Source organism: Staurois parvus, unplaced genomic scaffold, assembly GCF_062004578.1.
Source record: "Staurois parvus isolate SC_StPar_1 unplaced genomic scaffold, SC_StPar_1.0 ptg001060l, whole genome shotgun sequence".
NCBI classification, from domain to species: domain Eukaryota; kingdom Metazoa; phylum Chordata; class Amphibia; order Anura; family Ranidae; genus Staurois; species Staurois parvus.
The window spans coordinates 73,346-97,211 of NW_028318856.1; the positions used below are offsets into that span (position 1 = coordinate 73,346).

The following is a 23,866-nucleotide window of genomic DNA, read 5'->3' on the forward strand; positions in this document are numbered from 1 at the left end:
CTTTTATTAAAGGACTTGTCACAGACCGTGTCCTGTCTTTTTTCACACTACACTTTTTGTTTTTTGTGAATGAGTAGGGGTACCATGTATCCCATACTCATTCACGTGGGGGGGGGGTCCAGGATCTGGGGGCCCCCTTGTTAAAAGGTGCTTCCAGATTCCAATAAGCCCCCTGCCCGCAGACCCCCACAACCACCTGCCAGGGTTGTGGGGAAGAGGCCCTTGTCCCCATCAACATGGGGACAAGGTGCCCCAAAGCACCCCCTCCCTCCCCATGTTGAGGGTGTGTGACCTGGTATGGTTCAGGAGGGCAGGGGCACACTCAATCAATCCCCCCCCCCCTTTCCTGACCTGCCGGGCTGCATGGTCTGATGAATCTGGTATGGATTTTGGGGCGGACCCCCACGCCATTCCCACGCCATTTTTTTTTGTTAATTTTGCTGTGGGAATTCCCCTCAAAATCCATACCAGACCCAAAGGGCTTGGTATGGATGGGAGGGGAGACCCCAGGCCTGTTTTTTTTATTTATTGTGCTGGTTTTTAAATGTAATTAACGTTTTTTTTTTCTTCACTATAGCTCAGAAATTCAGCTGTCACTTTCCCCGCAGTTAAAAGAGAGTTTTTTGGGGTTTTTTTTTAGTTTATTTCCCAAGTTAAGAGAAACAATGTCTCATTTTAGTTTCTTGAAAGAAACAAAGTTTCCTTTAGCTCCGGTGAAAGTGACAGCTAATTCTGTGAGCTATAGTGAATAAAAAAAAAAAAAAAAAAAGCCGGCAATTGCATTTAAAAATTGGCACCGTCATACACTTCGTATTGCGAAACAAATTCATAAAACCGAGGCATTATTTTCAATGGAATTTCATTTGTAAACTGAAAAGTACGTTAACCAAGGCATTTGTAAACCGAGGTATTACTGTACCTTTTTAAACTTTTTTTTTTTTTGCATTCTGTACAGTTCCTTGTAATCAAAGACTTGAAAAATATGCCAAGAATGGTAGACTAACACACACGGTCACCCCCTTCAAGATACTGTCCATTCAACACAAAGGGACATTATTGTCTGATAGCCCACCCCTGTCCAGCAAAAGTATACTCATCCATGCTAAGTTGGAGTAGGAGCCGGCTTTCTGCATATGGAGGGGCACGAGCCTTGCCCTGAGTTGACTATGTTTGAGTCTGAGCAGCTAATCGCCAGGCTTAAGTACTGATGTGGGTGGAAGAAGCACTAATATCTTTTAATACAGGAGCTCACCCAGGGTGGACTCTATCCATAGGAGAAGTGGGGAGGGAGCTCTGAATGTAAGTATACCTTGTTGGACTGGGGGGGGGGGGTGGCGGCTGTCAGGAGACACTGTCACTCTGTCCTAAATGGGCATTGTGACAGTGTCTCTTTAAGCCCAGCTACATAACAAGTTGCCATTGTCCTTCTCTACTTGATTTAAAACCATTGTTATTACAATTTCTTTGTGTTTAATGTAAAATGAGTTTTATGGTGACTAAGGTGCCTTTTTGTCCTAAGATGCTTTCCATTTTAAGGGATCCGTTTTACCCATAACTACCAATATGATGTGCTCTGTACTGTTCGGTACAGTTGAAAAGCATTGTTTTGGCAAGTATGGAGGATCACTGCCTCAAGCTGAGAATTTTGACATGAAATTGCACTAAGCATTACGAAACCACTAGGTAGATCACCAATGACTATATTACCAGTTTTTGGGGAGTTTTTTTTTTTTCCTTGCATATTGCATGTTTTTAGTGTCTGTTTTTTAACAAAACGGTATGCTTACAGATATCAGCTGGTGAACCTATGCTTGAAAAATGCATAGTATTCAGACTGGCTATTTGCAAAAGCTTTGGAGACATTTGGCAGCCATACTGATCCCTTGAGCTCATGACAGCCATCTTGCTTTAGCTAGAAAGCACTTAAAGGAAAAAAAGTGTTCTCCTCTATTGGGGGACACAGGAAGTCTTTCACGTTCACGTTATATTACTGCCTACTGGAGAATTGGACACTGGCAAGCTAAAAACAAACTGTGAGTCAGCCCAGGACCAGCCTGCCTCCATTTTATTACTAGCATCCTTGGAGAATGGATGTCTTTTCTTCAGATTTGCTGTGTGAAAGACTTAACCTACTTTGGTAGCACCATTTTTTTTCTTTTTTTGAAAACTCTTCTCTTCATTGCTGCTAGATCTAGTCTTGCCGATTTGCAGCTGTTCGACACGGCTATCCTCAGCATGGCTTTTGAATTGTTTCATCCAGACCCTGCTGGACCAGATGTTGAGGATAGCTTGCTGTTTCAAGTCTCCCTTTAAGGAAGGTGGGACAAGACACCTTACAAGTTGTTTGCTCCCCCCAAGCTCTTAATGGCTTTCTACCCAGCTAAAGATCTCTTTATCAAAAAGTGGTTGGCCCCCATTGTTCAATATCATTATCCCACCCACACAAAGAAAACACCTTACTGAGGAGGATGCCCCTGTCTTTAAGGACCCAACTAATAAATAGGTGGAAGTCCTCTTTGAAGCTACAGCTGTGACAGATTTCTGATCTGCATTGATATCCTGTCAGTATACATGTAGATGGTGCTTTGGTTAAAGTGCGGGGCTATGAAGACCACATCGAAGAAATGTCAGATCCACATGGCCTATAAGGTCTCTTAGGACCTACTCAGGATACCTTTATGAAGATGCTACTGGTGACAAGAGTATCTTCCTCAGTGGAAGAAAGCTAAGCAACAAACAGCAAAATCTTTTCACTTTTTGTTAAGAAAACAGGTTGACATAGGCTTGACAGCTCAGGAATCCAGTTCTGAAATTGGGGAAGTCCTGTTTTCCTGAAGAACATCACAATACATACCAGCATGTTATGGGTACCTTGTCTGTGCTGGGAACTTGGCCGTCAAAGTAGTCTCTTCTCTTGCCTAACATTCTGGACCTTTAGGGGATTTGGCTGATTTTGCAACGTTGGACCATCATGCTGGGGGGTCAACCAATCCTCATTCAGTCAGAGAACACCATGGCAGTGATGTACATCAACCATCAGGTAGTAATTGAAAGTCCCACTGTGGTAAAAAGGGTGAATCTCATCCTGTACAGGGCAAAACTTTATGGTTCTCTCTGGTGCTTCCAATATTTGAAACCATTAGCGACATTCTTCTCTCCACTCTCACCCACATTGTGGTTTTCTAGTAGCATCAACTCTGCTAGGCGAGTGCCTGAACAAGTGGTCTTATCCCGCAAGGAACCTTTTCTGGTTTGGCACAGGGACCAAGTGGTATAGATGCCCAGGACTTTTTTCCCATTAGTTTCTGCTGTTTATATCAACCAGAATTTCATTTTCCTATCCTTTGAGTTCAGCAAAAGGAAATTTCTCTTTGTCTGGATGTGGTCCAGGCTGTGAGTTTCTCTGTCTCAGAAGTCTGACATTGCCTTTTTGTCACCCTGAATGGCTTCTGTAAGGGTACACCAACTTCTCATTACACTATCTCTAGGTGGCTCACAAACCATCCACACTTATGGCCTCAAGGATCAGATTCAAAGGCTGCCACCTGGTCTTCTGCTCAAGTTTTCAAAGTTCTAGCTGGTGGATGTTGTGACCTCATCTGATACCAGCTTTAGGTTTAGGGTCATTCAGGTAGTTTGAGCTGCGTGCAGTCCTCAGTTTTCTGGGCCTGTCAGTGTTTTCAGTATGTCTACTCCTTAGCTGTACTACTTTTGGATGTCTCGAAGGTGAAAGTCTTCTTTTGAACCTCAATGGAAGAGAAGGAATGTATTTTGTACTCACCATAAAATCCTTTTTTTTTTTTCTTTTTTTTTTTGGGGTCCACTGAGGAACACAGGTCCTATTCTGTGTTTATGATCATGCTGGTAGTGGTGCAGTTATCCTGGGCTGGCCTACAGTTTTTGCGCTTGCCAGTGTTCAATCCTCCATTCGCCTTCATTATAACCTTGAAGGCTTAATACTTACTGTGTCCCTCAATGGACTCCAAGAAAATAATTTGTATGGTGAGTTAAAAAATCCTATCATTCTTAGAGTAGAAGCCAATAAAAATGTCATTTTGTACTCAAGTCTGTTCTGCATATAGATGGCAGTTTTGTTTGCTAATCTGTTGCTACAGGCAACTCAAACCCATTCTAAAGAACTTATTACACGTAATCCCTAGGGGTGAGATTTCTGTTGGTGTAGTAAGTCGTAGATCTAGAGTGCATTCTAATCTGTGAGATTGTTCTCTAGGTATGTTCAAGAGGTTATCCAGCGGGGGCGCTCTTCTGTCAGGCCACCTTATATTCCACTGATGAATGTGGTGCCAGCTGTCTCCGACATGGACCTCTCAGAGCCACAGTATGTCACTCTTCTTTTCTTGTGTCAGTTTGTCTCTAGTAGCAAGCCCTCTCCTGATCCTTAATACCTCCCCCATGTGTACATCTCCCTTCCAGTCACCCTCCTCCCCTTCCCACTAGCAAATGTTCATACACTTTTGACCTTCAAGCACCCTTATTGGTTAGTGAGGCCATTGCATCAAGTAACGAAAGCAATATTGATGTTTAAATGCTGTGGAGATTTCCATACAAATTGAAGAAAAGATGTACTTTGCTCATGTTCTTAGCACATCCACACTGGTGCTGAAAGATGTGCACTGTGGATGAAAAGAAATTTGAGTGTGTATTTACACTGCTTTTCTAATAAAAAAAAAAAAAGATTTTCAGCAGGAACCCTTCTGCAGTCCTCTTTCAGATTGTTTGAATTCAGCATGTTTACTTTAACCCTTTCTGCCACTGACACAAGGCTTGCATTGGCAGCAGAGCAGGCTATCAAACATAAAATAATCAAAGTGCAGCGCTCAGAGTATGCCCAAGGAGGAGCTGTGCCGAGCGTGACGTCATTTCACCGCCGGAGCCACGAGGAGGCCCGGCGGCCATCTTTACTGGGGTCAGTACTGCTGCTTCTCCTGTGCATACATGAATTTGAATGTGCATACTGCCCTGCTGTGTTCTTTACATTAATAAAATTGTCTGGGAAATACACTATCTCTGGCATCTGTTTTCTGGGGCTCCTATGTGGAGCTATTACCCCCACAGAGAAAGCATTTTGCCACCCAGAGAAAAGATTTGTGTGGAGTACCTGGCTGACCTTAAGGGGACCCTTGGATCTAATTAAGGAGTCTGTGATGACCCACCATGAAGGAGATGCCTGCTGCTTAACCTTTGATGTACCTATCATCTGGAATGTTTGATCATATATGCGCATAACCCATGCGTTTCTGGTGAGTGCGCATTTCTGTTATTTGAGGCAGTAAAGGCTGTGGAAGTTCGCATTACTCCAGAGAAACACTGTGGATACTTTATTGCCTTTCTGCTATTTTCAGTCACATGCATACTCTTCTGAGCGCTGCACTTTGATTATTTTATGGTTATATTGAGATTCTAGAGGTAATGTGGTTACCTGAAGTGTTCTAGCTGCTGTATATATAAGAGCGCTCACTATCCTTTACGCTAAATTAGGCTATCAAACATACTATAGCAGCTGGAATCACGTTTAGACGTGTCATGCTGACAGCTTTCTACTTGAAGTAATTCAGGTGGCTGTATAGCCACCAGATCACTTCCACGCACTGTCAAAGGTGCCATCACACTCAGCTACTGCTGCCATGGGTCCCAGGTTCTGTTTACCCTCCTGCTGGCCCAAGATTGGCATGGCTGATGTCTGTGGGTAGAGTAACACAATATTACAAAAAAATAAATAAATACGCCCCCCTCTCCCATACACGAATACATAAAGGCGTGTGTTAGGTATGGTTACATACAAAAACTATTATTAGGCATTTTAGTTATTGCCACACAGGCCGAGAGCAGTAATTCTAGAGCCATCATTCACATTTAAAGCAGAGCTGAAGCTCTGCTGTATGAAATCGCAAGCAGGCAGGCTTTTATTGCAGTTGCAGAAGAGACATGTATTGTCTCTCCTGCAATAAAATGCCCCTACCTGCCTGCTCGCTGTTCCAGTGCTGTACCTGAGCTGCACATGCACAGCTCCGCTTACAGCGTCTGGCCTGTCTCTAAGTGCTGGGATGACAGCCTCCTACTCATGTGCAGGAGTGACTGCATGCCCTGCTGGCCAATGAAGAGGCCCGAAGATCTGCGCTCAGAAGATGTCGGTGCAGGACCATAGGACAGGTGAGTATTGAGCATTTAGTTCTGCTTTAATGCTAAACTAAGGCGTTGTAAAGGCTTTTAAAGCGTCGTCTATGGACAATTCTGGGTACTGAAATTTGTTGTCATTTCACCATGCTTGGTGCCTCTTGGCCTAATCATTGTTTTTGGTAACAACGTTTCTGTTTTTTTTTTTGTTTTTTTTTTATATATTACAGAAATAAATTGGGCAATATATTGTGTTTGTGTCCATTAAAATTGATTTATTGTATTTTTAAAAATAAGGGTTTGATAAACATGTGCGCTAAGATCATGTGACATTTAAATAAAATTACAACTAACGTATTATTCTCCAAAGTTTCTGCTTTCAGAAAGGTCAATAGCTGTGTGATGACATTACTTGCTCTTATTTGAGTATGCAGTTTTGTGACCCATGAGTGATGTGTTAAAATTATTAATGTTACGTCTTGGCTTGACATTATTACATGCAAGTGGAATGCTCTGGAAACATGTTAACTTTTCAGTAAAACATTTCTTTGAAAAACAATTGCGCTCCAGATCTAGGGAGATCAGCAGTTAAAGGCAGCAGTGTCCTCAATCAGGGTGGATTTGATTTAAATCACTAGTCAGTAAGGATTGATGTAAATCCTAGTTTTCTACATAAAGACTAATTCTTGCTGGTATAACTTTAATATACAAGTAGATGAAGATTTTTAGAATAACAACTTTTCATATTAGTTTTTTTATCCCCAGTTTAATAGGTTAATCATTCATATTTGGACAACTTTTCTGTTGTACTTAGGAAGGAGAAAAATAATCATTACCTTAATAATAACAATTTAAATAGATTTATTCATCTGAAACAATAACATTCCAGCAGATGTGATTTGCTTAAACATCCATGTTTGGTAACTAATTTGGCTAAACAAAATATATATATTTGAAGAAACGTAGACTGTCAGCCCCTCCCCCTCACACTTAGTTTCACTTTCTTCTTGTGCAGATCTATTCCACTCCAAACAATCAGAAAAATATTGTTTCTATTCTATTCACTGAACTTCTTGAACCTTAGCAGTGAAGGGGTTGATTCTGTATTCATAGGTTTGTAGAAGTTAGGATGAAGGTCTTTTTCTTAACTCTGTTCATGTTATAACATTTTTGCTGTGAAGAAGAGGCATGTGATCTCCGCTGAGTCAAATTCAGTTTTGAGAACTGCAAAAGTAAACCGATCATCTGTGATAATATCTTGTAGGCAGAGAAACTGCCCAATAATCTTACAAAAACCTCTGGAAGAGCATGACATTGTGAATGGATTCATGGGATTTATTTACCAAAAAAATTAAACATATACAGCCTTATTCTACATAATTAAAAAACTAATCTTTATTTCATGATGGAATAATCTTTGGATGGTAATATATTTTCCTCAAAAAGCATTTTATTTAAAAAAATCCGATTTAAATCAAAAAAATCCGATTTAAATCAAAAAAATCCAATTTTTTTGATTTTTTTAAAAAAAATCATTGATTTTTATCCACCCTGGTCTCAATGATCTAAGGTCTCATGCACACTGCTGCTCAAAGAAAAGCCCAAAAATAAACTTAAAGACGCTCGCACTAAAAATGCACGTTTGTTTGCTTTTGCTCGTTATTATTGCGTGTTTTCTTTCACAAACACTCCCCTCAGCGAATTTATCACTCCCAAATGACCACAATGCATTGCAAAGTTAGTTCCAGTTGCCATTTTGATTGAGAGAGAGCACTGTGAGGGCAGAAAGAAATGTTTATTTTTTACTGCAATCATCACGGACCTGCAAAAAGTCCAACAACAATAAAAAAAGTTTTTTTCTGTGTTCAATAAACAATCTTAAGTTCAAAAATTATTTTTCTGTGCAGAAAGCAAAATTACCGTGCATAAATCCACCACCGAATAAATTGAATGAAATCACCAGAGCAATATGCTGATCATATTATAAATCAGCATAAGCGCTTTGTGCTCTGGGAGCAATACTCTGCAGGAGAATTTCAGCATATATGGAATGTATCAGTATGGCACCCGCTTCTTCATAGATTCAGAATGGTACTCGGGAAGTATAGAGAAGAGAAGCTCATAGTGCAGTAACTTTTAAAAAGAATATTTTATTTAAAATATATCACACTCACAAAAAAGGTGTCTAAGCCAACACCAGCACAAGACCGCGTTCTCAGCAATGAAAGACACAACCTCCTCTGGCATCCACGGACGACGACAGATCACGGAACATCGTGAGGTCACATCCACAAGATCGCCCTACGCGTTTCGTCATCTGACGTCCTCATGGAGTGCTTTATTGAACACGGGAAAAAAATTTTCATTGGTGTTGGATTTTTTGCACAATTATTTGGACACATTTATTGTGATAAGATTTATATAGTTATATATGTGATTATATTTGTAATAAGTTGGGTGAGATTATTAGCACAATTCTGTTTTTTCATTTATGCACACACCTTATAGGTTAGGTTTTGCAGCTTTTATATATATATATATATATATATATATATATATATATATATATATATAATTCGTTTTTTTTTTTCCACTACATAATTTAGTTTATTTTTGTGGCGCTGCCCATATTTTTGAATCATCATGGACCCCCTTACTAATGAAATAGTGCTACTGCTTACATTGTGAAGGCTATTTCTCAGAATGCAGCTGTGCAACACAGACCAATGCGTCATCATTGCTACTGGATTCATCCTTTGCTTTTGCACCATATTCCATCTGAGCCCACCAAGGCGTCAACTCTGCAGCCACGAGATCCCAGGAACGCCTTGTTTTCAACCGATCAGTATGCAGTTCATGCCCAGCATTCCACAGCTGTGGTAATTGCTGCATGGTGGCAATTAGCTGCATTTGTGTAATGTCCTTAGCCATTTTCCAAAAACAAAAGGGCAGCAGCACACAGCGGCATCATTGCTACTGGATTCATCGTTTTGCACCATATTCCTTTCATCTGAGCCCACCAAGGCGTCAACTCTGCAGCCACGAGACCCCAGGAACGCCTTGATTTCAACCGTTCAATATGCAGTTCATGCCCAGCGTCCCACAGCTGTGGAAATTGCTGCCCGGTGGTGATTGGCTGCATTTGTGTAATGTCCTTAGCCATTATCCAGAAACAAAAGGCGGCAGCAGATAGCGGCATCATCATCATCGCTATTGGATTTATCCTTTGCTTGTGCTCCATATTCCATCTGAGCCCACCAAGGCGTCAACTCTGCAGCCACAAGACCCCAGGAACGCCTTGATTTCAACCGATCAGTATGCAGTTCATTCTCAGCGTCCCACAGCGGTGGTAATTGCTGCATGGTGGTGATTGGCTGTATTTGTGTAATGTTCTTAGCCATTTTCCAAAAACAAAAGGGCAGCGGCATGACCAGCTCTCAAGAGCACATGTAGCAGAATAATAGGAGGCAGGGCCACCGGGAACTGACAGGTTGCCTTCAAGGACTGAAATTCTAGTCAATTTCCTCATACGTTATCTCTGAATTCAAAGGTAAACCCTTCCCTGACAACAGACCTGCTTTCTGTTTTGTGTATGTCAGTGAAGTTCAACAGTCACGGGATGGTTAGGAGGAGAAGGGAACCTTTTCATTAAAAGGCAATATTCACAGTGTTTTCCAGGGATATTTAAGCTGAAAGATAAAGTAGCGTACCATGAGAAATGTTCACTCACCAGGTTTTCTCCTCTAAGTTGCTTGCTAAATATATGTGATGAGTGTTGCATTCTGATTCAATTTTTAATTTTTTTCTTACAGGTTAAAACCTCAAAAGAAAGGAGGAAGTGGAACCTCTCAGCCCTGCGACAACATTGTGGTGGCGTACTACTTCTGTGGAGAACCTATTCCCTACAGGACCATGGTGAAGGGCCGTGTAGTGACCCTGGGACAATTCAAGGAGCTGCTTACGAAGAAAGGAAATTACAGGTAAACTCTGTCTACCGGGAAAAACTGTCTGTACCAGACCTTCTCAACCTTTATATCTCAGAGGAGCCCTTGAAATTATTTTTTTTTTTTTAAGTCTCCAGGAACCCTTCTAGAAATGATCATACCTACAGCTTCCAGTACATTAGTATGCATACATTGTTCTATTAACAAATAATGTGGTGGACTTATTGTATTTGACACAGGGAAGTTTATTTTTAACACCCCCCTGTTATTTTTACAACAAAACTATTTTCAGTAATCTTGAAATGAATAATAATAAAACAATTGTTCTGATAGGAGCCTGTATCAACTTCAGTAGGAACCCCAGGGGCATATCTATCACGAGGAAAACAAGGTGTTTGCCTAGGGCGACAATTTTTAGGGGGGCGGCAGCGCCCCCCGGAAGAAGGGGCCTTTTGAGCAGCGGCAGAGAGAGCCATGCAGGGCTGCCATCAGAGGGGTACCATCGATACTCTTGCAGTGGCCCGGACAGCAGGATAATTGATGTGGGGGAGGGCAGTTGCAGAGCGATGCGCGTGTACCTCTCCCTCCAGCAGCTGACGAGATGAAAGAGCCCGGAGGAGGTGAGCTGTGTTGTGTTCTGTGGGATCTCCCTCCTGTCGTCCATCCAGCACATTATACACTAACAGATCGTATGGGACTGCACACACCTCCCCCCTTTCCCCCTTCCTGCTGCTGGAGATCAGCAACTCTTAGAGGTGTGTGTGTGTGCAGTCCCATACGATGTGCGAAAGAGGGAGGGAGGGAAGAGAAGAGGGGGAGGGAGGGAAGAGAAGAGGGGGAGGGAAGAGAAGGGAAGGAGAGGGGGGGAAAGGAAGGAAGGGAAGGAAGAGAAGGGAGGGGAGGGAGAGAAGGGGGGAAGAGAAGGGAAGGAGAGGGGGTGAAGGGAGGGAGGGAAGGAAGAGAAAGAGAAGAGAGAGAGCGAATCATATATACATACACACACTTATTGACACTCTTGCTCCCTCATTGGGGATTTTTGCGTTGCCTAGGGCAGCACAAAATCTAAATACAGCACTGAGGAACCCTAACGTTCCACAGAACCCCTTAATCAAGACAAACTTGTCTGTACCTTAAATGTGTTCCTAGCTTATTTGTTTTTTTTCCCATCTGTAATGTAAAGTAATCAGTCATAAGGAATATGAAGAATGCCATTCCTGGTTTCCTTTTCAGAAAGAATGCCTGGTTTGCTGGTGTCAGTGCTCATGAGTCATATAAGCATGCTGTCAATAAAAGCCTGAACTCTCTATCTAGTGACAGATTTTATGTAATGTCCATGTCACTCTCGGCATCCTATACCAGTGACAGGATCACTAAAATGTACTGGATGAACACTCCACTGCCTGTATGTGTCACTTCCTTGCTAGCTGGATCAGCAGATCATCACTCCCTCACTGCCAAAAACACTGCCAGTTGCTAGCGAGAGAGTGACGCCATGTTCTGAGTGGACAGGTCCACATTGCTTCAAAGACAGCGCCATGTACTGGTTGGGTGGGTCCAGAATGCTGCAGAGACAGCGTCACGTGCCGTGTTGATGCTGTTTCCTTTAGTATTCTCCTGTGATTCCAGGGCGATTTAATAATGCCCCATCCATAAATGACCCCCATTGTAGTGTGTGAGTCTATAAATACCATTTTGGTAACAAGACTTCTTTTTCTGTTTTTAGGTATTACTTTAAGAAAGTAAGTGACGAATTTGATTGCGGAGTGGTTTTTGAAGAGGTGAGAGACGAGGACACTATTCTGCCCATCTACGAAGAGAAAATTATCGGCAAGGTGGAAAAGATCGACTAGGCCATCCAACAACGCAAATATGCTGTGTGCAAGCAGACTTGAAGATGTTTAACAAAATGCTGGAGATAGACAATGTCACAGCGGCCCCTCGCTGTCATAATCGGCGGTACCTGTGTGCGGAAGGTTAATCACCGCACAGGCGATCTTGAGTCTGTTCAAGAGAACCTGTTGAAGCAGTCCGCACTGTCCTCTTAGGGGCTGCAGTCCATGTAATGTAGCAGTGTACAGTTAAAGCTAGAGGTTGTTCTAGAACCTTGTTTATGAGAGCTGCATATTTTTGATACATTGAAATTAAAAAAAAAAAAAAAATAACAAAAAAAATAACGGGAATTAAGTTTTCCAAAGTCACAGTGCTCTTATGTAAATTCTAAACGCTATGGTGCTGCAGTCACCGAAAAGCTTCAGCCATTGCAAAAGGTTGATCTGCCGAAGGCAAACCAGTCTCCTCTCTCCATTGTTTGCTAATGCTTTTTTTACATTTCAGAATCATTTCCAATGTTCACTATTCCCACTTGAGTTTTTTTTTGTCCTCTACGGTTCCAAAACACTAAGTGTTCACGCTTGGCCTGGCAGAAGGCTGCATTGGTACTTTTCTGTATGCCTGGTTTATTTTAAAGAACATTTTCTTACTAATTGCTATGTGGATCTTTTTTGAAAGAAAAGAAATATATAATTGTGGAAAAACCTTGATTTCTAGATTTATTTTTAAAAGCGCTTTTAAAGTTATGTCTACAAGTAGAATTGGTGCAGTTTATGAGCAAAACAAATGGTGGTTAACGCAGTTTTGACATGTCAACTCCACGTAGAATCAATGTTTTAGGGGGTCTCAGGAGGTTGGGGGGTTTCTTTAACACCAATGGTGGTAGTTGTTGTTTAACCTGTGCCTTTTCCAAGATTGTTAAAAAGGTTTCCCTCTCTTCGTGGCGGATTTCTCAATTACTCTTTATTATGAAATGAAGTGCGACATTACCAAGTGGCTGCCGCAGAAGGGCAACATTTAAGAATCCACCAGTCAAATAAATTTAATATTTAGATAATGTTTACCTATGGGCAAAATGGAAAAAAAAAAGACATCTATAGTGCAGTCAGTTAGCATTAACACAGCAGTTTGTGTTTTCCTGAGACAACCCTTTAACTTCAAGTATAACGAGACAAAACTTTTTTTATTTTTTTTTCATTTTGGATAGAATGTATCCTTTTTGGATAGAATGTATTAGGTTTCTATTGCTGTTTGTGCCCCCTTTAGGGAGATTCACCCTCTGTTTGTCCTGTTTATTTTTTTTCTTGAAAAAAAAATCACAAATTTTGGGTTGTCCCCAGAAAAGTCAAAGAGGGGAAATCTTCCAATGGGGGTACTAGCTCTGGTAACCTGGTCCCCAAGGGATTCCCTTAACTTGCAGGGATTTCCTCTCGTTTTCTGTTTTGGCACAGGAAGTGAATTTAAATCTCCCCAGTGGGACACAGGTGGCAAAAAAAAAAAATCTGACTGGTTTTAACCCTCCCCTTTTCAATCCAAAGGAAAAAAAAAGGTTTTGCCTATAGTTGTACTTCATTACCTGTTGTCAGGGCCGCCATTAAAAAAAAATGGAGCCCCATCAGGTTAGGTGGACATGTGACATTCCCATTGAATCCAGTGACAGCTATGGGGGAGGAGCCTGAGTGAGCCCTACCCACCTTAAGCTGTGTAAGGTGTGCCTCTACTACACTGCATGGGACTTATTCACCTTCCAAGTTGAAACCTGTGCTGATCTGATGGGCCTGGTACAGGAGTACTGTTTGAACCACTCTCTCAGCGGGTCCTGCTTGCTATTTCCTCCAGTAGTTCTGTTATTCTGTTTCCTCAAAAGGACAAGCTGTCCAGCTGAAGTGACAGGAACAGATGTTGGGACAAACCATTAGAACCGTGTTTTTATGGTTAGCTACAAAAGAGAATAAAAACTGTTAAATCTTAACTATTAAATAACTGGAAAAAGAGCAAACAGCTGCCGCAAACACCTAGTGCATTATCCAAGATTTATTGACAGTAAGAAAAGACGAAAACATACAGACATAGCATGTATGTAAAGCTTTGTATAATAGAGATGACCGCAACAAAGGGCAGGGGGTTACGACTGTCAGTATGGTCGGCTCTGACGCGTTTCAGGGACGAATCCCTTTCCTCAGAGCTCTGAGGTGTTTGCGCCACCTGTTTGCTCTTTTTCCAGTTGTTGTTTCCCCCATTCGAGGAGGGCTGCATCCCAGAGGCATTATCCATAGGCTACTCTTGTCCCGGTTCCCTTGGCCTGCCCTTTGACATTTGATTCCTGGAGCGCTAGAAAGTACACCGTTTAACTATTAAACAGTTATAGCATCTGTCTCTTTTCTAAAGCCTTTCTAAGCTACTTTGTTCATCTAAAAGTTACCATAGATGGCAAATTTCTTTTCAATCAGCCAGCAGGCTAATCAGAGAAAACAGGAACGGATTCTCCCATCCACACAAGCAAGGTAGACAGAGAAATCCTTCCTGCTGAGACATTGTATTCTGACAGCAGGACTTCTCCATTGTCAATATGCACTGATCGGCATCTGCAGCCACTGATCAAGGAAAGTTTTCCAACATCCTTGTATGACAGAAGTCGATCAATATATTGACCGCAATACATGGACTGAAATTCACCTGGTTGTTGCTGGACCAGCCAAATTTCGGTCCATCTATATTACATTTTTTGTTCTGGTTTAATACCGCTTTAAGTCTAACCTGTTGAAGTAGAAAAAGACGTAATCTACCCGCAGCTTCAACAGAGGCTCTTAGGCTGCTACAGGAGAACTGAAAAAAAACAAAAATTGCTTCCTTACGGCAATTGACATGGCCTAGCTGCAGGATTCCTACCCCCATGCATACTTTTTTTTTCTTGAAGTCTTTCTGCTGGTCCTGTGTTGTCATCCTCTGCTCTTCTCCTGGGTGTCAGCGGGGGCCCAGGAACTCTTCCAGAACAGAGCAGTACTCCCATAATGAGGTGTGAGCGTTACTCAGTTTTGGAGTACTGTGAGTCCAACCTACGTGATGATGTGCTTGTAAACATGCTGGGCTCACGTGAAATGAGCAGAATGGTAGAGTGTCCTCCTGCCCTGAATAGAACTGTCAGTGCTGGCTTGAGGAGGACATCGGGGACAGCAATAAGTGAAGTTTGGCACTTAAACATATAAAGTCAACTAGTGTAAGTAGTAGTGTCATTTGTTTAAAATATGACTCCTGTAATTGCTGGTCGGAGGAGGAAACTTATCAACGTGTCTGGCTAAAGCTGGCCATAGATGGGTAGAATTTTAAAAAATAAATAAATTCTTAGGGAAAGAGTTTGTTCCTTTTTTAAATCATTAATGGGTCAAATTGACATACGTTTTTGACTGCATTGATGAAAAAGAAAATTGAAGGATCAGGATGGAAATTTTTTTCTTGAACGAAACAATTTCTAACAGTGTATTTGGCTTTCGTTCAGTAAAATCCATTCATTCAAAAATCAAATGTTAAGGACAGATGAAATCTTTGGAACAACATTCAGGTGTTCTGTGAATTTTCGCACAAATTTTCCTGAGAGTTTTTGTTTGAAATCCTATCAATCTATGGCCAGCTTAACACTCCCCCCAACAACCCCCCTCCCCCAGCCTGATGATTGGTTGTCCAGTCAGCTGCCTGGTGGTATGTGAACACTTCCCTAAACTAATTGGTTGTCCAGTCAGCTTTCTTGGGGTGTGTGAACACTCCCCCAGCCTAACTGGTTGTCCAGTCACCTGGAAGGGGGTGTGTGAACACTCCCTCAGCCTAACTGGTTTTCCAGTCACCTGGAAGGGGGGGTGTGAACACTCCCTCAGCCTAACTGGTTGTCCAGTCACCTGGAAGGGGGGGTGTGAACACTCCCTCAGCCTAACTGGTTGTCCAGTCACCTGGAAGGGGGTGTGTGAACACTCCTCCAGCCTAACTGGTTGTCCAGTCACCTGGAAGGGGGGGTGTGAACACTCCTCCAGCCTAACTGGTTGTCCAGTCACCTGGAAGGGGGGGGGGGGTGTGAACAGTCCCTCAGCCTAACTGGTTGTCCAGTCACCTGGAAGGGGATGTGTGAACTGTCCAGTCACCTGGAAGGGGGGGGGGGGGTGTGAACAGTCCCTCAGCCTAACTGGTTGTCCAGTCATCTGGAAGGGGGTGTGTGAACAGTCCCCCAGCCTAACTGTCCAGTCACCTGGAAGGGGGTGTGTGAACAGTCCCTCAGCCTAACTGGTTGTCCAGTCACCTGGAAGGGGGTGTGTGAACAGTCCCCCAGCCTAACTGGTTGTCCAGTCACCTGGAAGGGGGTGTGTGAACAGTCCCCCAGCCTAACTGGTTGTCCAGTGAGCTGACTGGCGGTATGTGTACACTCCCCTAACCTAATTGGTTGTTCAGTCAGCTGACTGGGGTTGTGTGAACACCCCCTCCCACCCTCCAGCCTAGTCTGTTGTCCAGTCATCTGGCTGGGGGGTGGGTTGTTCTTCCAATGCACCAGCGCTGCTTTAACAAGAAGCTACCTGTGTGGTCTGGCAGGAGTGCCTATATCAAACCCCTTGGAGGATAAAACCCATATATATATTTCAGCTATGTGAGTAGCGGCTTGCATGGATTTCAATGTAAAAGGAAGTGTTGTATATAAGAGGCGCCTCACTAGCCTGGAATTTGTATTTATATTTGAAAATTTTGAATTTGAAACCTGTCCAGTTGGTTCAGCAAGTATTGAATCAAGAGGGTCTCTGTTAGCCAATCAATATGCATTTTCAGAATAGTAACAGATTGAAAGCTGATAGATTCACTTTTAAACTTTGCAAAATGGTTCTCCCATTAGGTTTGCAGCTACATCTGCCATTGCTCATAGCAGGCTGCCAGCAGAGGTCTAGTCCAAAGCTTGCCATACTCGTTAGGTCCACCATCAACCCCAAGCATCTACCTTACCAATCCTTCTCTTTTGTAGGTAAGCATTTGCTCTACGTTGCTGTATTATAAATGCTGTATTATATGGTTGCTAAAGTTTACTGAGCGCTGCCTTTTGCACTGCTTTAAACTTCGATTTACATTGCTGCGTAGATATGAAGTGGCGGTAAATAGGGGTTTCCATTTATTTTGAATGGCACCCAGCTCACTCGTACAGTAGAAGCGAATGCAGGTGACCTACAATGCACAGAGGTGAACAGTCTACATTTCGGAGCACAAGGGTAGTGCGTGTGAATTTTTTGTGTTGAGTCTTGTTAAATGAGATTCAAAATGAATAGACTACCTTAAGCAAACCTGTCCATGGGTCTGAATCACATCTTAAGGAGCCCGGTATTATGGCTCACAACCTCAAATCCTTGAGTTCTTAGACCACGGGTGTCAAAACTGGCGGCCCTCCAGCTGTTGCCAAACTACAAGTCCCATGAGGCGTTGCAAGACTGACAGTTACAAGCATGACTCCCAGAGGTAGAGGCATGATGGGACTTGTAGTTTGGCAACAGCTGGAGGGCTGCCATTTTGACACCCCCGTCTTTGAATCTTGTTAAGGATGTTTGTACCATCATTTATCAGTATTGCTCACAAAATATAATCGTTTTGTGATGAAACAGCAGCCAAACAATTCAATACACAATACCTTGACTAAAGACAATATGACCGCGGCAGTCCTTTTTGTTCTAAGTAAAAGCCAATATTTAGAATAACACTAGAAAAAAAAAATGGTGCTTCATGTGAACTAAACTTGAGAAGCTCTGAAAGCGGCCTTAATTGTGTGCTTTGCCCCCCACCCCATGTAGACTGTTGTAGAGAGAGGTTCATGGGATGTTCTCATTATTAAATACACTTGTGAATCAAATTTATTTTTCTGTATATTATGTTATCTAATATATTAATATATATATGAATATTGCATGTTCTGTAAGATTTTAATTTCCCATGTGCTGTTTTTTTTTTTCTTTATTTTCCCCCTCGGAGGGGGGAATTATTCAGATGAAATTTGAAGGTTATACCATTTCCAATTCACCAAAAAAAATAAAAATAATCTTGCAGGTTGTAGAATATTTATATTGAATTAAAAGCGGACTGTAAACAGTCATAGCACCCAAGTGGTATGGGTATGTCATATTAAAATGACTTGTCCATCATAATTACAATGCATGCCCATTTTTATAATTCTGGTGAACACTATGAAATTTTTGCTTCAAGGAAAAAATGCTTATTGGTTAAGGGGACACAAATTCCTATACCACAATGCAACTTGTGCAAAGATATATCGATGATGTTTACATTAAAAAATATGCATACGTATCTTTGAATGTTGGCTTGAAAATCTATATCTCCTCTTCATTACCAATTTTTTTTTGCCCAAGGTTTGATGGAAATTTCTTCTTATCACCCTCCTCCCCAAACCCTGTTTTTTTTTTGTTTTTGTTTTTTTTTGTTTTGTTTTTTTTTGGGTTTTTTTTCCCCTAATAACCATACCTGTCATTAGGAACTAAAGATCATTGAACTAAATTCATAAAAACAATTTGCCCCTTTATTCCAGACCTTAAATTTTATTTTTGTCATTTTCATATATTGCTTGATTTTTTTTTTTTCATAAAATTGAGAAAATTATTTTAACCCCTCCCTCACTTTTGATTTACCTGCTTTTCTAAATTTCACTATCACACAAGGACTATTGTTTTGGCCTTTTAAGACCCCATGCACACCAGTGTGTTTTTGTTTTTTTCGACTCATAAAATGCTGGTAATAGTTTTTTAGGAACATTAACATTAGCATTTTTACAGTACATGTAGAGCTTGAAAAAAAGCTTTTAGGAGTGTTTAGTGGTTTTTCTTTTTCTGCTGAAAAAACTCTACAAAAAATGTTTTGTTTCTGCTCCTAGACGCTGAAGCTAAAAAAAAAACACTAATAGCCTAAAGTTGTGTGCATGGACACAGGAAAAACATGATTTAGCTTCTAGGAGCAGAAAAAAATGCTAACGGCAGCTTCTAGGAACTGCAAACACTAGTGTGCATGGAGCCGATACATTTTTTTTTTTTTGGCAATTAAGCTCTGTGTTGCAAGGCTTAATGTGTATAATACTCATTTTATTTGTGCATTCAAGTGTGCTTTCTGATTTGTTCCCAAGCCACATATGTCTTTGCATTTGATTGACTCCTATTTAGGAAGTAGGAAAAAAAATGCTCTTTAGGTTTTTATGAAAACTTCCTTTTTTTTTTTTTGTATAGGAAGCTCTCCGATTTTTTTTTTTTTTTGGCTCTTTATAGTTTACTTAAAGCTGAACTCCAGACCAATAAAGAAGACATAAGTTAAAGTACAACTAAAGGTAAAACAATTTTTCAGTTTTGGATAGAGCGGAGATGGATTAGACCCCCTGTCAGTTTTTATTGCTGTTTGTGTCCCCATCAGGGAGAATCACCCTCTCTATTTGTGCTGTTTACCATTATCATCGAAAGTGAAAGTAAACGAAACACCAAATGTTGGCTTGTCCCCAGAAAAGTCAAAGAGGGGAAATCTTCCAATGAGGTGACCTGGGGGGCCCCAAGGGATTCCCTTAATTTGCAGGGATTTTCGCTCACTTGTTTTGGCTATGGAACAGGAAGTAAAGAGAAATCTCCCCAATGGGACCCAGATGGCAAAAAAAATACACTCACAGGGGTTATAACCTTCCCTTACTTTTTTTTCCATTTTGGATAAAGTTTTGCCTGTAGTTCTACTTTAATGCAAGTAGTGGAATTTGACCCCAGTCCCCTGTACAGCAATGCTCGGATTTAGAGAGGGAGGAGCAGCACAAGGCGCCAACCACTTATGCTAACAATGAACATGCTTATAGAAGGAGAGAACAGAGAGATGAGCTCATCAGTCTGCTGCTTCTCCTTTCACTGTCCTGTCACCAACTAAGGGAGGGACAAGACTTGTATTACGTAGAGTATAGCCAAAGCTTTTTTGGCTGTACTTCTCCTGTGGATCACAGGAATGCGGTTTGTTCTGCACTTCTGTGACCCATTTTCAGCCGACAGCGAGATAAAGTCTGCTGTCGGCTGACGTCACTCAGTTTGTCCAGGCTCTGAAAGTATCCCAACCACATGGTTGGGATTGACCCAGAATCCTGGATCTGCACCTGGCTTCAGTGATCCACCGATAGCATGAGCAATCCCCTCCTGGCCCCCTCCTCAGCCCAGCGCTCCAGTGAGCACTGGAGCGACAGAGAAAAGAGCCAGTAACTGGCAGTCATGGTGAACACCGCTGATCGCTCAGTTCTCTCCCTCCGCTCTGTTATCACAGCGGAGGGGGAGAACTGACCAATCAGCAGTCTTTGCTCTGTTTTCATTGCAATGCTGGTGGGGGACAGATGCAGAATCTGACCGATGCTGCATCCTCCTAGGTGGGTATAATATGTGTTTTTTTTTTTAATAATGTCTTATTATTATTATACAGGATTTATATGGCGCCAACAGTTTGCTCAGCACTTTACAATATAACGGGAGACAATACAGGTCAATACAAGAGGGTTAGGAGGGCCCTGATCCTGGGAGCTTACAATCTCATACTTTTAACTGAAGCAGAAAAAAGCAGGTCTCCTGCCCTCCAGGCCTTGTCCTGTGGCAGAGCTATGTTTGCCTGGAGTTCAGCTTTAACTTTTCAGCATCTGAGCTGTTTTTAAATGGCGGATGATGTGAAAGTTGTAAATTGATTGGCTATGTGGCGCCTATTTTATCGGAATGATATGGAAAGCATATTTTCACTTGGTACTTATTTTTCACATATTTGATATTTGCCCTTTTTTTTTTTTTTTTTTAATTAAATGAAATTCCTTTTTAATTTGAATAGGTACTAGGATGCATTTTTGGTCAATGTTTTAGACTTGGTAGAGTGTTCAGGTCAGTTATGTCCTCTTTGCTTTACTGATCACACTTAGATGCATCCGTATTCTTGGCAAACTTCAGTTGAATCACCATAAACCACAAACGAGTTCTTGAATCGAATTTAAAAGCCAAAGTGTTGCTTCTAGCGTCAGCATTTTTTTGATAAAACGTGGTGGTTGAAAATCTGAGGGAAACGTGCGTGCGTGTGTGTTTTGATCTTTTGCATAACTGTCACACGGTGCCTTTTTTAAATATAGCTCTCCAGTGAGTCTTTGACATGTTTTGCTTTTTATCCAGGGAACATGTAAAAATTTTCTTTTACTTTTCCATGTTTTTTTTTTTTCTAAAAAAAAACTGTTTTTTTCTCTGTAAATATGTACATTTTCTTAAAAATAAAAACAAAAAGGAAAAAAAATAAAAATGTCCAAAAGCACATCAGGTTTTATGAAGTTACCATATCACGGATCATTACCCAACAGATACTGTCTTGTACATTTTTTTTTTTTTTTTTTAAAGGTACTTGGAGATTAATAAAATAATAAACTGATATATGTATACAAATTCATTCTGTGTACTTAATTGCTAGTAAATACATTTTTATGCTGTATGAGCTATTTATACACAAAAACAGAAAGGGTTGCAGCATGGAATGCTTATTTTTATTGCTCATTCAATGATATAGAATCCACTGTTTCAAGTATACCTGCTACAAAGTCACTAGTTATAGATATCCTATTCCCCCACCATATGTTTAGTTGATGATCCTGAGATATAAGACCTTGTCATATTGCAGCATCGATCACCTCCAAAATGCTGAAGTAAAAAAAAAAAAAATATATATATATATAAATACACACACTACAGTGCCTTGCAAAATTATTCATACTCCTTGAAATTTTCCACATTTTGTCAAGTTACAACCAAAAACGTAAATATATTTTATTGTCAAAAGTATTTGGCCCGCCCTCCAAATCATTAGATTCAGGTGCGCCAATCACCTCCATGGACACAGGTGTATACAATCAAGCCCCTAGGCATGCAGACTGCTTCTACAAACATTGGTGAAAGAATGGGTCGTTCTCAGGAGCTCAGTGACTCCAAGCATGGTCCCGTGATAGGTGGCCACCTGTGCAATAAGTCCATCCGTGACATTTCCTGGGTACTAAATATTCCACGCTCAACTGTTAGTGGGATTATAACAAAGTGGAAGTAACTGGGAACAACAGCAACTCAGCCACCAAGCGGTAGGCCACGTCACATGACAGAGCGGGGTCAGCGCAGAAGTCGCCAACTGGAGAGTCAATAGCTAAAGATTTCCAAACGTGTGGCCTTTAGATTAGACAACAACAGTGCATAGAGAGCTTCATGGAATTTGTTTCCATGGTCGAGCAGCTGCATCCAAGCCTTACATCACCAAGTGCATTGCAAAGTGTCGGATGCCGTGGTGTAAAGCACGCCGCCACTGGACTCTAGAGCAGAGGAGACATGTTCTCTGGAGTGACCAATCGTGCTTCTCTGGCAATCCAATGGACGGGTCTGGGTTTGGTGGTTGCCAGAATGGTACTTGCCTGACTGCATTGTGCCAAGTATTAATTTTGGTGGAGGTGGGATTATGGTGTAGGGAAGGGCTTGGGCCCCCTAGTTCCAGTGAAGGGAACTCTTAAGGCATCAGCATAGCAAGACATTTTGGACAATTTCATGCTCCCCCCTTTGTGGGAAGAGTTTGGGGATGGCCTCTTCCTGTTCCAACATGACTGCTCATGAGTGCACAAAGCAAGGTCCATAAAGACATGGAGGAGCCAGTTTGGGGTGGAGGAACTTGACTGGCCTGCACAGAGTCCTGACCTCAACCCCATAGAACACCTTTGGGATGAATTAGAGCGCAGACTGCGAGCCAGGCCTCCTCCCCCGACATCAGTGCCTGACCTGACAAATGTGCTTCTGGAAGATAGGTCCAACCTTCCCATAGACACCCTCCTAAACCTTGTGGATGGCCTTCCCAGAAGAGTTGAAGCTGTTATAGCTGCAAAGGGCGGGGCCAACTCAATATTGAACCCTACGGACTAAGACTGGGTTTAAAGTTCATGTGTGTGGAAAGGCAGTACTTTTGGCAATATAGTGTGTGTGTGTGTGTGTGTGTATATATATGATACATAGTAGGAATATCTGTGCCCTACTTTCTCATCCACTCCATGCGCCCTCCTAAGTGAGCACAACCCACTCTTTACGCCCGCCCCCTCATTGTGCACACCTAATCCTCTGATCCCCTCATTCTGCCCCCAACTCCATACACCCCCCACTGTGCACCCTCAGTCCCTCTACTCCCTTATTGTGCATCCCAACTCCATATATACCCCCTTCCCCCCCAGGCTCACTGGTAGTTGGAAGAGTTCCATTGTATACCAGTTGATGATGGTTTAAGGGAGGAGAGGAGAAAAAGGTGAAGAGAGATCAGAAGCATCCTCAACTGCACTGAGCAGCGCACTGCCACACATTCAGCAGGAGCTTGCTCTGCACAGCTCCACCCACTTTGACCTAGAACCAGCCAGGTCATCCACCCTAAGAAGGAGAGAGCGGAGTTAGCATGCCACTGACAGCAACTACCACTAGATAGCGCTACAGCCAGCATTGGCAGCAATAAGATTGTCCTTTCACCTGCAAACCCCCCACTCTGCTGTGACCCGCAGGCTGGGGGATTTATCCAGTTTTTAAACTTTTGGTAAGAGTTCTCATTTAGGAGCAACTCTAAAAATTTTGCAGGTGATGTAGAAAAGCCCCTTTTACCCAAATATGAACACATTACACATTTTAATATTGTAAAAACTTTTATTGTCTTCAGTAAATAGAAATCCGTAAACACCACTTAAAGTTCAACAAGGGAGAAACCCTTAAAAATAGCGTGACCAATCCGCATCCACCATTTTAAGTTGCTTTTCTTTTGGCGGCTCTACAATTCATCTTTGGACTTCTCAGGAGGAACATCTTCCACTTTAATGTCTCCTCCCCGTTCATCTTTTAGATTTTCTATAATCTGTATATAACAGAAAATATTTAAAGCATATGTACATCTTAATG

The 23,866-nt window shown here is 41.8% G+C and overlaps 2 protein-coding genes across 2 annotated transcripts in view; one reads left to right on the forward strand and one right to left on the reverse strand.

Annotated features, from left to right (window-relative positions):
- The window catches only part of AXIN1 (axin 1), a gene marked incomplete at its 5' end in the record, with an annotated part of 54,547 nt that extends 33,191 nt beyond the window's left edge, over positions 1–21,356 (forward strand). Inside the window, 3 exons of the mRNA XM_089658266.1 lie at positions 4,232–4,339; positions 9,948–10,115; positions 11,803–21,356. Of these exons, the coding sequence (XP_089514392.1) occupies positions 4,232–4,339; positions 9,948–10,115; positions 11,803–11,929 (403 nt within the window). The remainder of the gene's footprint in view (positions 1–4,231; positions 4,340–9,947; positions 10,116–11,802) is intronic.
- Positions 21,357–23,597: 2,241 nt separating this feature from the next.
- Positions 23,598–23,866, reverse strand: part of PDIA2 (protein disulfide isomerase family A member 2) — a 35,467-nt gene continuing 35,198 nt past the window's right edge. Inside the window, exon 11 of the mRNA XM_089658239.1 lies at positions 23,598–23,822. Coding sequence (XP_089514365.1) covers positions 23,739–23,822 — 84 coding nt within the window. The 3' untranslated portion in view covers positions 23,598–23,738. The remainder of the gene's footprint in view (positions 23,823–23,866) is intronic.